We start from the raw sequence: 14,412 nt of genomic DNA, 5'->3' as shown, positions 1-14,412 counted from the left end.
GACGATGGATATTTAAAAAAGTGGAGAATTCAGTATTCGTCGAATATTGCGATATTCTGATAATCCCTTAAAATTCGTGCTTTCAAAATCTCTGATAATGCCTTAAAATGCATGCTACGATTATTTTATAGAAAATTTAATAAATTTGAGTACTGTGTGACATTATTAAGTTTAATCAATGCAACAAACCTGAAAAATATGCAGTGCCCTCCCCGAGTCTCGAACCCTGGACCTCTCGAATACACGCCCGAGTATGCTTCCAATTAATCACGAAGGTGGCAGAAAATACTTTATAACTAAAATTATCAATTTAATAACAAAAAATTCAACTTTCCTTCACACTTTTCCAGGCTTAGGACTGGCAGTAAAAATACTGGCGGGTTTAAAAATTGTGTGATGTTAGTCACTTTCCTTTTTTTTAAAAAAAATTATTATTAAGTTATTTTTAGAGAAAATTTTCATATGTTTTAATCGAATTTTTGTAGATAAGAAAGAGATAATAAGCACTTTCTTATATTTTGTGATGAGTAAAATTCTTGCATAATACATTGGATTCTTTCCTCTTTTTTGACCACACTTGTTTTCCTTCTTTTCCCCTCTAAATTTACATAACGACGATCTATAAAATAATCACTTTCTTTAGCTTCATTTTTCAAACATTTTATCAGTTCTAGAGTTTTAGGATGGATTTTCCTAATAACAGAAGTTAATTTATGATGCCATCCTTCAACAATATAATTTTTCCTGTGCAATTTTTCATTGCAGTTCCACATCTGTATAGTTACGACGTCATTTTCAAGCCACTGCTCAACAAAGTAATCATAAAATGCCTCTAATCTTGCATTACGAGGTGAACTTTCTTGTATGCACAGTGAACCATCATCGACACATTCCGCGGGTATGTATGCAAGGGTTCTCACATTCTGAGATGGGTTCTAATTTCTTCATTATGCCTGCATTCGTTAACAAGTCCCAAGTCTTGAATCTTTCTCCGCAGAGACTGATTTAAGTGGAAATTGCAACCTTTTATATTTAAGGAAGGAAAACTATTTTTCAGTGAAATTATAACTGCAATTTCAAAATCCATCACAATTTCTTTAGGATCCCAATCAGAAATAGGATTTTTAATTAAACGAAATAATCTCTCATAAGTCTGCTTTCGCTTACCGGGAAGTAAGCAAAACAACACAGGAACAACATTAATCTCGTTAGAGGTACTTCCAGTATCAACATAGTATAAATTTGAGAGAAAAGCTTTGAGCAACTTTTAAAAGTTCCATCCATAAAGAAAGTTTTGCCGCTTTTCATTGCTTCCCTCCCCTTCTTACTTGAAAATACCAAAATTCGGCTATCTTTTAAATCATCGAACAACAAAAAACTAAAGTTATCATCCATTGCTAATAATTGATTAGGAATTTCTAAATCTTCTATACATGTAGTTTCTCGATCGTATCCTTCGGCACTTTGCCTAGATTTGTATAGAGCTGTTTTAACACTTGAAAATTGCGGAATATTGGTTAATATGTCAAAGTCCTGATTGTATAGTTTTCCAACTTCTTCATTGTAAATTTGAGAAAGTGGAACATTTTCTTCTTTCGCTCTCATTTTTGCTATAAATATTTGTTTTTTTTACTAAATAATGTGCTGTATCAGGTTGACATATATAAATTTTTTCTTCCAAAACAACTTCTTCCTTGGTCTTAATTGAGCCTTTGCAGCTTTTAGTTTTTTCATTTATGCAAATCCAATAAACTACATTTTCCTTATTTCTATTCCGAATTCGATATTGATAACCTTTGTAAAGGGCTAAAGGCTTTTTCCTTTTAGTTTCAATAATCTCTAAAACATGCATACTGATTTAGATACGAAAATAACAGCTAATACTAAAGATTTTAAAGTGTAATGAAACTAATGATTTCGAGAGGAGCCTAAACGTCTTCAGTCTAACAATGTCAAGACGATGACTAACTTATTCACAAAGGAACTGCCCAACTCTTCTTAATGACTCATCCTGACATCCCCTGAGGAACTCTGGGAGGGGGAATGTACTCCCCGATTTCCCGCAAACAGGAAGATTTTTTTAAAAACGCGGAAACAGGAAACAGGAATCGCGGAAACAGACCTAAATCATGTGCATCTCTCTTTCGCTTTAAAAGTGATTGAAGTACATTGTTTTTATGCTTCGGTTAAGGTTTTTATATCCTTTAGTTAATCCGCCTGCAATAGTTGTAGAATTATCAACAATTTAAAAGTCGTTTAAGTTCCACTAAGCCTACGTCGCCGCCACTTGTTCACATTTGAAACTCGGTAGCATAGTGCATTAAGTCACTTTTTGTACCAACTTGAGTGCCTTTTTGCCGACCTAGGCCAAAAGTTTTGTGCACCGACAAATCTGTCTTTCTACCTATTTCTAATTAAATTAAACTATAATTTTAACTGCAAACATTTTGCTAACGGTTTTAACTCTATTTGGTGTTTTAGGTTTTTCTGAATTTTACAATTTTTAATGAAGATGTTATAAATTTTTATGTACTTTTCCTTGCCGCGAAGTGAGAACTGAATTGACTGAATGAGAACTATATCTCCCTAATGAAATTCAGGGAAATAAGTTTAAACGAAAAAATGTGCATAATTTAATAGGTCGTACCAGGAAGTCATGTAGTGTCCACATCAGAATTTTTATCTTGCACACACACATATATATACACATATAATCAGCTTTATAATTTAATTTAGTAATAGCCTCTTAATTCCTTATTCTTAATTCGAGTATTTCCTCTCCATTTCGAAAATAGTAACTTTTTTGGACTGCGTCATTTCTAGATCAATCTATGCCACATGGCTTGACTAACGCTCATGACGTAGCTAATTCGGAATTGAACTCAAAATTTTGAGAACTAACGCCTTTCTTACCTAAGCCAAAATCTTCTCTTGGTGAGCTTCCATATTGGATATTTGAGCACTTTAGTTTCGCTCTTTTCCTGATAAGCTGCTATTTTGTTCTGCTCTCTTCCATCGCAATGGTATCAAAATGTAAATGGATTTTAATAGGCACGATCAAATTGCCAAGTAAATTGTAGCTGCGAGCGTCAATTGAAATGAGGTTAAATATTGAATCTTACTGGCTTCTAAGTTTCCTTTTCAATAATGGATCTATGTTTCTATTAATCAACATTTTCCTGACAACAAAATGAAAACAATGTAAAAAAAGAACAATTATTTCACTCATCTCCTCCTGTGTTTTCAGTTTTTCCTTGCGATTTGATATTATCTCAAACTGCTGATAGATAATAAACGTGAGGTGAGCTTTAACAATGAGACAAAATTCACAGCTACATGTTTAATGTAAATGATTCATTTTTTTAATAAATGCATATGAAAATATATAATAAATATACACACATGAATACAGTCCACAAAAATGTCACAAAAGTAGCGAAAAATTATTCTTTTTGGTATAACCTTCCTCTGTTTTTTTCATCAGATTATACAATATTCAAAGATGAAATACACATAGTAACATATTAGAACACTATTTTTTTTTTTTTTTCTCAGCTATACGCAAAAATCAATAGAAAGTGTTCTGAGGGAAGATAAAGTTATAAATTTATTCTGTTAAAAATCACAGCTTTTGATTTTCTTAGTACGTACATAATTTAACAAATAATGTTTTATGTTTTTAATTCTAATTTCTATTAGACTAAATTATATAAAAATTTTGGACAGCTTTTTAATTTTTCTGTTTAATATGAATGAATCAGCTAAATATCTTTGAAAAATCACTTTTTATTACAATTTTTCTAACATTTTATTATAAATTAAGTCACTAAATGAGAATTGAAATATGTTTAAAGTATTTACTTTTATTATAAATTTAACTTATTTAATATCTACTTATGGCATTAAATACGCCTTATTAATACAACTAGTCATAACAAATAAAAGTCGCTTTGTTAATTTGGTTTATATTTGATATGTGTATCTACTGGAACTTAAACCGCAAGAAAAACACCATGTTAAAAGATACTTTGCATCTTTGCCTTTATATGACAACACACGCGTCAAAAATTTTGTTACAGAAGGATATATACGCCAAGGTTGCCTACTGGCTACTATTAAATTAAAAGTATTGCTCTTAAAGCAAATATTGTCAACATAATAAATAGAATGATATACTACTGTAATAAATAGAATGATATACTACTGTAAGAATTATCTATTGAAATAATTAATCTAAGAGATATGTTTAGAAAATTTTTATCATAGTCTAAATGAGCTGATAACAAAAGTATGTTTTATCTCCAGAAATATCAAGCTAGCATATGTATACATCTTTTCAAAGAAAATTGTTTGGAGTGTGTTATTCTATAACGTAAAATATAGGATGTTTCACCATCTAATGGATGGAAATGCTTAATTTCAAAAACTGCTTCCCGTGAAATATATTCTACAGGTACATACATATCACATCCGGAAATATATTAAAAATAAAGGAAGGTTCGGGAAAATAGGAAACATTCTTTTGCTTTTATAGACCCAGAAATTACAATCCCATTCTACTAAATAAGTTACTACAAGTAAGAATTTCGTTTTTCAGACAGCACACTACAAGTGAATTCTAAGGAATACAGAAGATTTTTTTTTTTTTTTTTTTTTTTGGCATAATGCTGTTAAGACAAAACGTCAGCAGATTTCCGGGCTACAATATTCAAGAATTCATCTCTTCTTGCCCCTTCACAGCAAAATTTTGCTTCTCGAGTCTTGTGCTTCTTTTTGCGTCCGATGTTTTCTTTACTTTAACTACAGTAACTTGATTGAGAGTTCTTTTAACGGCTTTATTGACAGAAGGTGCGATGTTATATTCGAAAACGTTTTTTGGAGAATCTGATTTCGGATATGACGTGGTAGAAAGTTCGTTGACTGTTATTCGATTTTCTAGCAACTTATAAATTTGCGCATTTGACGATTGCAGCGCCAATTCGAACGCAGAACGTCCCGAATAATCTTGTGTTTCCGCACTAGCTCCGCATTCTAGTAGCAGACTTACCATTTCTGCATTTTGATCCAAGACAGCGTGAATAAGCGCAGACCTGCCACTCTTTCCATCCTAGAATTAAAAAGAAAGATGAATATTATTACATCAAATGAATTAATGATATTTATTGAAATTCCGCATTAAGGTAGCATAAAAAGGATTAAGATATACTGCTAACAGATATCAAAATAATGTACTCAGAATTATAGAAAAATATAAAGGGTAAGTCAGCAAGAATGGTCCTGTTATAAATGGCTAGAGCCAACAATTGCAGCTGGTATATACAGTAATAACTCGAAATAATTCGATAAGTAGGATTTGTAGTGCCGCTTCAGTTCCGTTAAGTTTCTAATGAAATTTAGTTAAAGCGGAATGGCAACACCTTCTAGTCTCCGCGAAGAACGAAGTAAACAAACTTCGAGTTTTTGTCACGCGATGCTACGTGCATGTTGTAGAAAAAAGAGATAGAAGGCGCTGCGCCGCCCGTATGTTTAGCTAATTAAGAGTTTCGACAGAGAGGGTTGAGAGGTTGATGAGAGTGGTTGAGAGTGACATAAACTAGATACTCTGTAATCTGTATATAATATTTGTACATAGTCTTCTCTTCATTAAATAGATTTAGTTAAAGGAAAGTGTCTTTGTTTGGCCAATAGAACACAAGAACCACCGATAAAGAAGATGTAAGTAAGTTATTACATATATACAAGTTTTTGGTAGCATCAGGCCAGAAGGTGAGTCATTTCATTTATCTGCATGCAATTTATCTATGAAAATGAGTTCTGAAGAAACCGTCGAGAGAAATAGAAAAATTAGAGGTTCGGTTCGTACCAGTGTAACAAAATTAATAAGGAAATTAGATAAGGAATTGCAAAGCGAGAATCCGAACCTAGAAGTGTTGCAGGAATCGCTTTCAGTGTTAATCGAGAGAGAAACTAGCTTGTTAAAATATGATGAAGTTATTAATGCTCAAAGCACTGTTCAGGAATTAGAGACAGAAGTAGAACATTGTTTAGAATACAGCGAATCCATCATTAGATGTAAATCTAAAGTCAATAGATATATTCAAAATGTGGGTAAAACCGGAACAACTTCACAAGTTTCGGAAATCAAAACTAATTATAATACTAAATTGCCTCGCATTACCTTAGAAACTTTCAGCGGCGATTTATGTAAATTTACTGAATTTTGGGCTCAGTATAAAGCTGCCATTCACGAAAACAATACGCTTCAAGATGTTGAGAAGTTTAACTATTTAAGATCTTTACTCACCGGTTCAGCTGCAAAAGCTATAAGCGGATTGCCATTAATAGGAGAAAACTATATAAAGGCCATCGAAATCTTAACTGACAGATTTGGGAAAAAAGAAATATTAGTTAGCGCGCATATGAACGTTCTCCTAGCTTTAGAGTCAGTACGCCGATCAAGTGATGTATCCAGTTTAAGAAAACTATATGATGAAATAACAGTTCAAACAAGAAGTTTAGAGACATTAGATATTAATTTTAATTCTTACGGCAATCTATTACTTCCTATTTTATATAAGTGTATACCGCAAGATTTAGTGTTACAGTTTAGTAGGGAGCAAAAGGTCGACACAGAGTCAACAGTGTCAGATTTATTGTTGTTTCTAAAGAGAGAAGTAGAAGCGCGCGAAAAGTCACTAACTCTGGGTCTTAAACAACAAACACTTTCGATAACCAGTGAAAGAAATACCGACAACTATCGTAAGAGTGTTGCTCCAATTAAAAAGAAAATGGTAACAGCGGCGACGCTTAATATATCAGTCGAAAATTATATGTGCGACTTTTGTCTTAAATCTCACCTCTCAAAAGACTGCGACTTAAGTATTTCAGAGAAACACAAAGCATTATACGATCAATTTAAGTGCAAGCGCTGTTTAAAAAAGGGTCACAAAAAACCATTTTGTAAAGCAAAATGGGTTAAATGTAATATTTGCAAATCTTTGTCGCATTTAGAGAGCCTGTCTGATGCAGATGGGCAAGAAAATAAATCCATTAAAAATACTGCGAGCGCAGCAAAAGAAACAAACGTTAGTTCACTATTCCTCGAAACACTGAGCAAGCAAATTCCTAATGACGTGATTTATTATCAGAGAGGTCAACTGGTAGGAAATAATTCCACATTTAACGTTAGGTTGTTATGCGATTCTGCTTCCGAAAGATCTTATTTTTGTCAGTCTATTTCCAGAAAAGCAAGTTTACCAACTATTGGTACAGAAAGATTAAGAATTCATACATTTGCATCTTCGAATCCGCCAGTGCGAGAATTTAAAAGAAAAAGACTCTCTAAAAAATAAGACAGGGTTCACTCTAATCATCGAAGCACTCGAAGTAAAAACCATATGTTCCAATGCATTACCCAGGCCATCTGCAGAAATTATAAACAATCTTCGCCAACAAGGATTTCACTTATCTGACAGCTGCGATAGTGAAGTGGCAGAGGTACAGATTTTAATTGGGAATGATTACTTGAACTGCATCTTAACGGGGAAAACACATCGGTTAACAGACTATTTAGTACTGCATGAAAGCATATTCGGTTGGACGTTGAGTGATAGAGTGGGGGGAGAGAGTAAGAAGCTAAGTTCAGGGTCAGACTCCACCGGCTTGTTTATACACATCGATTCGGAAGAAGAATTAAAAATATCGGAACAGATTCGTCAACTTTGGGAGATTGAAAGTCTAGGAATCTCTGAGTGTGCGTCGGAAAGGAGTTCTGGCGATGAGCGAATAATTAAACAATTTGAAGAGGATTTGAAATATGTAGACGGAAGGTATGAGTCTCGCTTGTTGTGGAATAGGAGTCCAGAGCATTTGGAAAATAATTTTGGTTTAGCGAAAAGGCAGTTCGAAAGGGTGCAGCGAGAGTTAAAAGGTAACAGCTTTGTGAGGGAACATTTTATGGAAATAATTAAATTTCAGACACAAAACAACATTATTCAAGAGTGTGAGGATACGAGAGAGGGGTACTTTATGCCATTCCGAGCAGTGGTCCGTAAAGATAAAAAAGGCACTCAAGTTCGAATGGTAATTAATTGCAGCAGTTGCGAAAGAGGAAAGCTATCGTTAAACGATTGCTTAGAAAAGGGCCCGAACCTAAATCCGAATATTTTGGATATCATTCTTGCCTTTCGAAAATTTAAAATTGGATTCTGCGGTGACATAGAAAAGGCGTTTTTGATGATTGGGATAGCAAGGGAAGATAGGCAATATTTAAAATTTCTCTGGTATCCTGATAATGACAGTGAGAACTTTAAAATTATGCAAATGAACAGAGTATTATTTGGATGTAATTGTTCACCGTTTTTATTGAGTGCAACGATCAAACATCATTTAAAGAAATATGCGGAAACAAACAAAAACTGTGTCGAGATGCTAAATAGCTCACTGTATGCAGACGATTTGTGTTATGGAGGGGAAAGTGTAGAATCAGCTTTCAGTCTTTCATCAGAGGCGGTATCTATTTTGAGAGATGCGAGTTTTAATTTGAGAAAGCTAAACACTAATTCTAAAGAGCTGTATGACTTGTGGGTTCATGAAGGGTTGTGTGAAGAAAGTAGGTCTGAGAGAGATAGTAAGTTGAAAGTGTTAGGCTTGGTGTGGAACTTAGAAGAGGATGGTTTGAAAGTAGACGTTACATCATTGTTGAGTAGTTTAGAATCGTTGAGAAATAGTAAAAGATCGGTGTTAAGCACAGCAGTTAAGGTGTTTGACCCAGTCGGATTTATTTCTCCATTTGTGGTGCGAGTTAAGAGACTGATGCAGGAAATATGGGAGAGAGGTTTGGAGTGGGATGCAGAGTTGCCAAAGGAGTTACGGTGCAAATGGATAAAGTGGTGCGCTGAAATTGAGGAATTAAACGCGTTGAAAATAGAGAGGTACTACTTTACAGAAGTTCTAAGTATAGGTCAGTCGGTTGAAATTCATATTTTCAGTGATGCGTCAGTAGTGGCATATGGAGCCGTGGCATATTTTAGATATAAGAATGAGAGAGGAGAGGTATGTACGTCGTTTATAATGTCGAAGAGTAGGATAGCTCCGTTAAAAAAGTTGTCCCTCCCTAGGTTGGAATTGATGGGGGCTGTAGTTGCAGCTAGGTTAGGGAAATATTTATTGAAAATGTTTCAGGATTTGGTAGGTAGGTTAGTTCTGTGGACGGACTCCGAAATTTGCTTGTGGTGGATAAAGGGAGTGGAAGCAGTTCGTGTCGAATAGAGTTGCAGAAATACAAGACTGTACCTCGCCTGATAAGTGGAAATATTGTCCAGGGTCGGAAAACCCAGCAGATAAATTAACTCGTGGTGAAACAGCAAATGCATTGGTGAAAGATAATAACTGGTGGCATGGTCCATCATGGTTGAAAGATTCTGAAGATCAATGGCCTGAGCAGAAGTTTAAAGTAGAAACTGATACTCAAAATTTGGAGCGTTTAAGCACTTACGTTCAGATGACTATTCCAGAAGAAGAAAATGCGTTAGACATTACCAAATTCAGCAGTCTCGAAAAATTGTTGAGAGTTACAGCTTGGGTAAAGCGGTTTGTCGCCAAGCTAAGAAAACGTGTCTGTGAAGAAGGTCCTCTTACTGTATTGGAGATCCAAGAAGCTGAGGAGTACTGGATAAAACAAGTACAGAGAGCGAATTACTTTTCGGATATTCGACAACTAGGGAGGAATAATCTAATAACACCAGATTCTAAGCTTTACAGTTTAGCACCATATCTGGACAGTAGAGGTATTTTGCGTGTCAGAGGTCGTTTGGAACAAGCAGAATTAATAGATGACGAAAAACATCCCATTATTCTACCCAAAACGAAGTTCACCGAACTAGTGATATTTAGTGAACACATAAAATTATTCCATTCAGGAGTCATGGCAACATTGTCCAAAGTCAGGAATAAATTTTGGATACCTAAAGGAAGACAAGTAGTAAAGAAAGTTATTAACGCTTGCCTGGTGTGTAAAATGTTCTCAGTGAAGCCCGCCAAACAGTTAACGGGTCAGTTACCCAGAGATCGTGTAGTCCAAAGTAATCCTTTCACAGTTGTAGGCATCGACTTAACGGGAGCAGTTACTATTAGAGACAAAGCGGATAACCACAAAAAGGTGTACATAGCCTTATTTACATGCGCCGTCACTCGTGCTGTACACATTGAAGTGGTTTCAGATATGTCAGCAAAAAGTTTCATTTTTTCATTACGACGTTTTTTAGCAAGAAGAGGGAGCTGCAAAGTGATTTATTCAGATAATGCGAAGAATTTCTGCAGCACATGTGAAATAATTAAAGGATTTAAAAGAATCAAAGCAGATCCAAGGGTGAGTGATTTCTTGACATCCAAAGAGGTAACATGGAAATTCATACCTGAGCGTTCCCCATAGTGGGGAGGGTTCTGGGAGCGTTTGATGAGAAGCATCAAGGAACCTCTGAAGAAAATCTTAGGGAGAGCATTACTGACTTTCGAAGAGCTCTCTACAATATTAAATGAACTCGAGTGTGTGCTAAATAATAGACCTCTAACATACGAGAGCAACGAGCTGGGTGAACCTCGCCCGCTCACACCTTCACAGTTTTTATTGCCAGGACGTGGTACATTTAACTTTCCCGAGCATTTCTTGGAAATTTTTAATAAGGTATCCGACAAAGAGACTTTAACCAGAAGGAAGCTTTACCAATCTAAGCTGTTAAAATTAACATGGATCAAGTGGAAAGAGCAATATTTACTCCATCTTAGAAATGCGCATAACTTTGATAATCCTAAAACTGAGAGGAACCTTAAGACTGGAGACATTGTGTTGGTAGAAGGACCAAAACAATCCAAACTACTTTGGGACATGGGTGTAATTGAAAACGTGATTAGAGGAAGAGATGGACATGTTCGAGCGTGCCTCGTTCGCACGCCCAAAGGACAATTCAGAAGATCGATCCAGATGTTATATCCTTTCGAGATTTAATTTAGAACTTTTGATATTATTAAGTTTTTATTATATTATTAATTATTATGTTCATTTGTGGCTTTGATATATACTAGTATAGATTATTCTTTTATATTATTCATTTATATATGTCATACCATTTAGTATTAATCCATTATTATTTAATGTTGATATTGTTATGTAAGTAAGTTTGTGTACTCTTATTAAAGAGTACAGGTGGGGAGTGATGTAGAAAAAAGAGATAGAAGGCGCTGCGCCGCCCGTATGTTTAGCTAATTAAGAGTTTCGGCAGAGAGGGTTGAGAGGTTGATGAGAGTGGTTGAGAGTGACATAAACTAGATACTCTGTAATCTGTATATAATATTTGTACATAGTCTTCTGTTCATTAAATAGATTTAGTTAAAGGAAAGTGTCTTTGTTTGGCCAATAGAACACAAGAACCACCGATAAAGAAGATGTAAGTAAGTTATTACACATGTAAAATGTAAATAAATCTTATGAATAAGAATCTATAACATCGTAAGGAATAAAATATTGGTTCCATAGGAGTCAGAGAAGTGTTATTTCTATATTTGCACACCAGACACTTCACTGGTGTATCCCGGCGTGATCGAATTCTACAATGGCTGACGAAGATTAAACCGAAATTAAAGCAACAACTCCATCTGTCGCCCAGGTAAGCGTTAAAGTTCCTCCTTTTTGGAAGCCAGATCCTAAAATATGGTTTATTCAACTAGAAGCACAATTTAGAAATGCAAAAATTAGTGCAGATCAAACAAAATATGATTATGTTATAAGTTCCATTGAACCCGATATTTTGTCACAGGTATCTGATATTTTGCTAAGTCCACCACAAGATAATAAATATGAGGCAATTAAAATTAGACTAATTTCATTATATGCTGATTCAGAGAATCAAAAAACCCAAAAATTAGTGAGTGAATTAGAACTGGGTGACAAAAAGCCATCTCAATTGCTGTGTGAGATGCGTAATTTGGCAGGCGATAAAGTAACAGATACTTTCCTAAAAACATTGTGGCTACAACGTTTACCCGTTAATTTGCATAGCAATATATCTGTTAGTAGTGAAGATTTGTCAAAAGTGGCTACAATAGCCGATACGATTTGGGAATTGAACCCTGTTACTCCCCAAATAGCTGCTGCTTCATCCTTAACGGTAAAAACGGAAGTGATTGAAAGTTTACAAAAACAGGTTAGTGAACTTAGCTTACAAGTTTCTGCTTTAAACAAGCAACGCCACAGTCGTCCCTATTGTCGTAACCGATCCAAATCACGAGATAGGAGTTACAGTGGTAACAGATCTAGTGATATTTGTTACTATCATAAAAAATTCGGTGATAAGTCATTTAAGTGTAAACAACCCTGCAACTACTCATCAATTCCTCCCTTACCTGCAGATAAAAAAACATCTCAAAATTAGAACTCTTTGCTGCAAATGGTACGAAAATTAAAACATATGGCCATAAATTACTCAAGCTTGATCTTGGACTCAGACGATCATTCACATGGCCTTTTGTAATTGCGGACGTAAACAAACCGATAATAGGCATGGATTTTCTTGGAAATTTTAACCTTTTGGTAGATTCTAAAAATCGCAAGTTGATTGATGGTACTACATTCTTAACAACCAATGGAACTCCTTGTTTTCAAAATAACAATAATAATATTCCGATTTTAAATGCCGTAAATGATCCATATAAACGTATAATTAACGATTTTCCGGATTTGTTAAAACTGAATGTAGTTAATAATAAAGTTAAAAATCATAACATCGAACATTATATCGAAACCAGAGGTCCACCAGTTTTCACTAAAGCCAGGAGACTATCAGCTGAGAAACTCAAAGCGGCTAAAAAGGAGTTTGAATTTATGCTCCAAATGGGTTTATGCAGGCCATCCAAAAGTAACTGGTCGAGCCCACTACATCTCGCTATGAAGAAATCAGGTGATTGGAGACCTTGTGGAGACTATCGAGCGTTAAACAACGTCACGATTCCTGATAGATACCCTCTCCCATTTTTAACAGATTGCAGTTCCATTTTAGCTGGAAAAAGAGTTTTCTCATCCACAGACCTCATTAGAGCGTACCAACAAATTCCAGTTCGCGAAGAAGATATACCGAAAACGGCCATTCTCACTCCCTTTGGCTTATTCGAGTTCCCATTCATGACGTTTGGCCTACGAAATGCGGCCCAAACGTTCCAACGTTTCATGAACAGTGTGTTGAACGGACTAGAATTCGTGTTTTGCTATTTGGATGACATTCTAATAGCCTCTCCAGATGAAGAAACTCATCGAAAACATATACGAGCAGTCCTCGAGAGACTAAACGAATATGGCCTGTGTATTAATGCGGCAAAGTGTAAATTTGGTCAAACAAAACTTGCATTCCTGGGATACAAAGTGTCAGCTGAAGGACTTAAACCTCTCTCAACGAAAGTTGATGCCATCAAAAATTTCCCAAAACCAAAGTCATTTACTAGTTTAAGACGATTTTTAGGTATGGTGAATTTTTATCACAGTTTCATACCAAATTGTGCGAAATTGCAACAACCTTTAACAACATCGCTCAGTGGTATTAAAAAGAACTGCAGAAAAGAAATAACCTGGATGGCAGAAACAAGAAACGCCTTCCAGATCTTAAAAGATGCACTTATTCATGCCACAAACTTAACTCACCCATCCAAAAAGGCTGAAATATCGCTAACAACTGATGCTTCCGATACTGCCATTGGAGCCGTTTTACATCAGATTGTGAATAATGCAAAACAACCCTTAAGTTTCTTTTCCCAAAATTTGACATCAGCACAACAAAAATATAGTGCCTACGACAGAGAACTCTTAGCCATCTATACAGCAGTAAAACATTTCAAATACATCTTAGAAGGGCGAACTTTTGAAATATACACGGATCACAAACCACTAACATTTGCCTTCCAACAAAATTTGGAAAAAGCTTCGCCACGACAAGCTAGACAACTGTCATATATTGGCCAGTTCTCAACCGATATCCGATTCATACAAGGACATAAAAATACCGTCGCTGACGCTCTCTCTTGCATAGACACCATTTCTGTACCATCTGCAATAGACTTACAAACTATAGTAGACTGTCAAGAAGATGACGACTTGGAGACACTAAAAAACAACCCAAACTTAAAAATCCTACAAATCCCTATACCGGACAGCAACAAGAAAATTTACTGTGATACTTCTACAAATTATAATCGACCATACATCCCTGCAAAGTTTCGGCAGAAAATATTTTCTTCAATCCATAATTTATCTCATCCTGGAAGAAGATCCACGATAAAATTGATAACACGACGTTTCATATGGCCCAATATGAATAAAGACTGCCAACTATGGACTAGAGCATGTTTATCTTGCCAAAGATCTAAAGT

At 35.2% G+C, this 14,412-nt stretch overlaps 1 protein-coding gene across 1 annotated transcript in view; it reads right to left on the bottom strand.

The window, feature by feature from the left end:
• Window positions 1–4,508: 4,508 nt before the first annotated feature.
• The window catches only part of LOC118196258 (NF-kappa-B inhibitor alpha-like), a 48,072-nt gene continuing 38,168 nt past the window's right edge, over window positions 4,509–14,412 (bottom strand). Inside the window, exon 6 of the mRNA XM_035367686.2 lies at window positions 4,509–5,107. Within this exon, the coding sequence (XP_035223577.1) occupies window positions 4,709–5,107 (399 nt within the window). The 3' untranslated portion in view covers window positions 4,509–4,708. The remainder of the gene's footprint in view (window positions 5,108–14,412) is intronic.

This window comes from Stegodyphus dumicola, chromosome 1 (genome assembly GCF_044657685.1).
Source record: "Stegodyphus dumicola isolate Sdum_Otavi_A_Nest chromosome 1, ASM4465768v1".
NCBI lineage: Eukaryota > Metazoa > Arthropoda > Arachnida > Araneae > Eresidae > Stegodyphus > Stegodyphus dumicola.
This window is presented reverse-complemented; position numbering and strand designations above follow the sequence as displayed.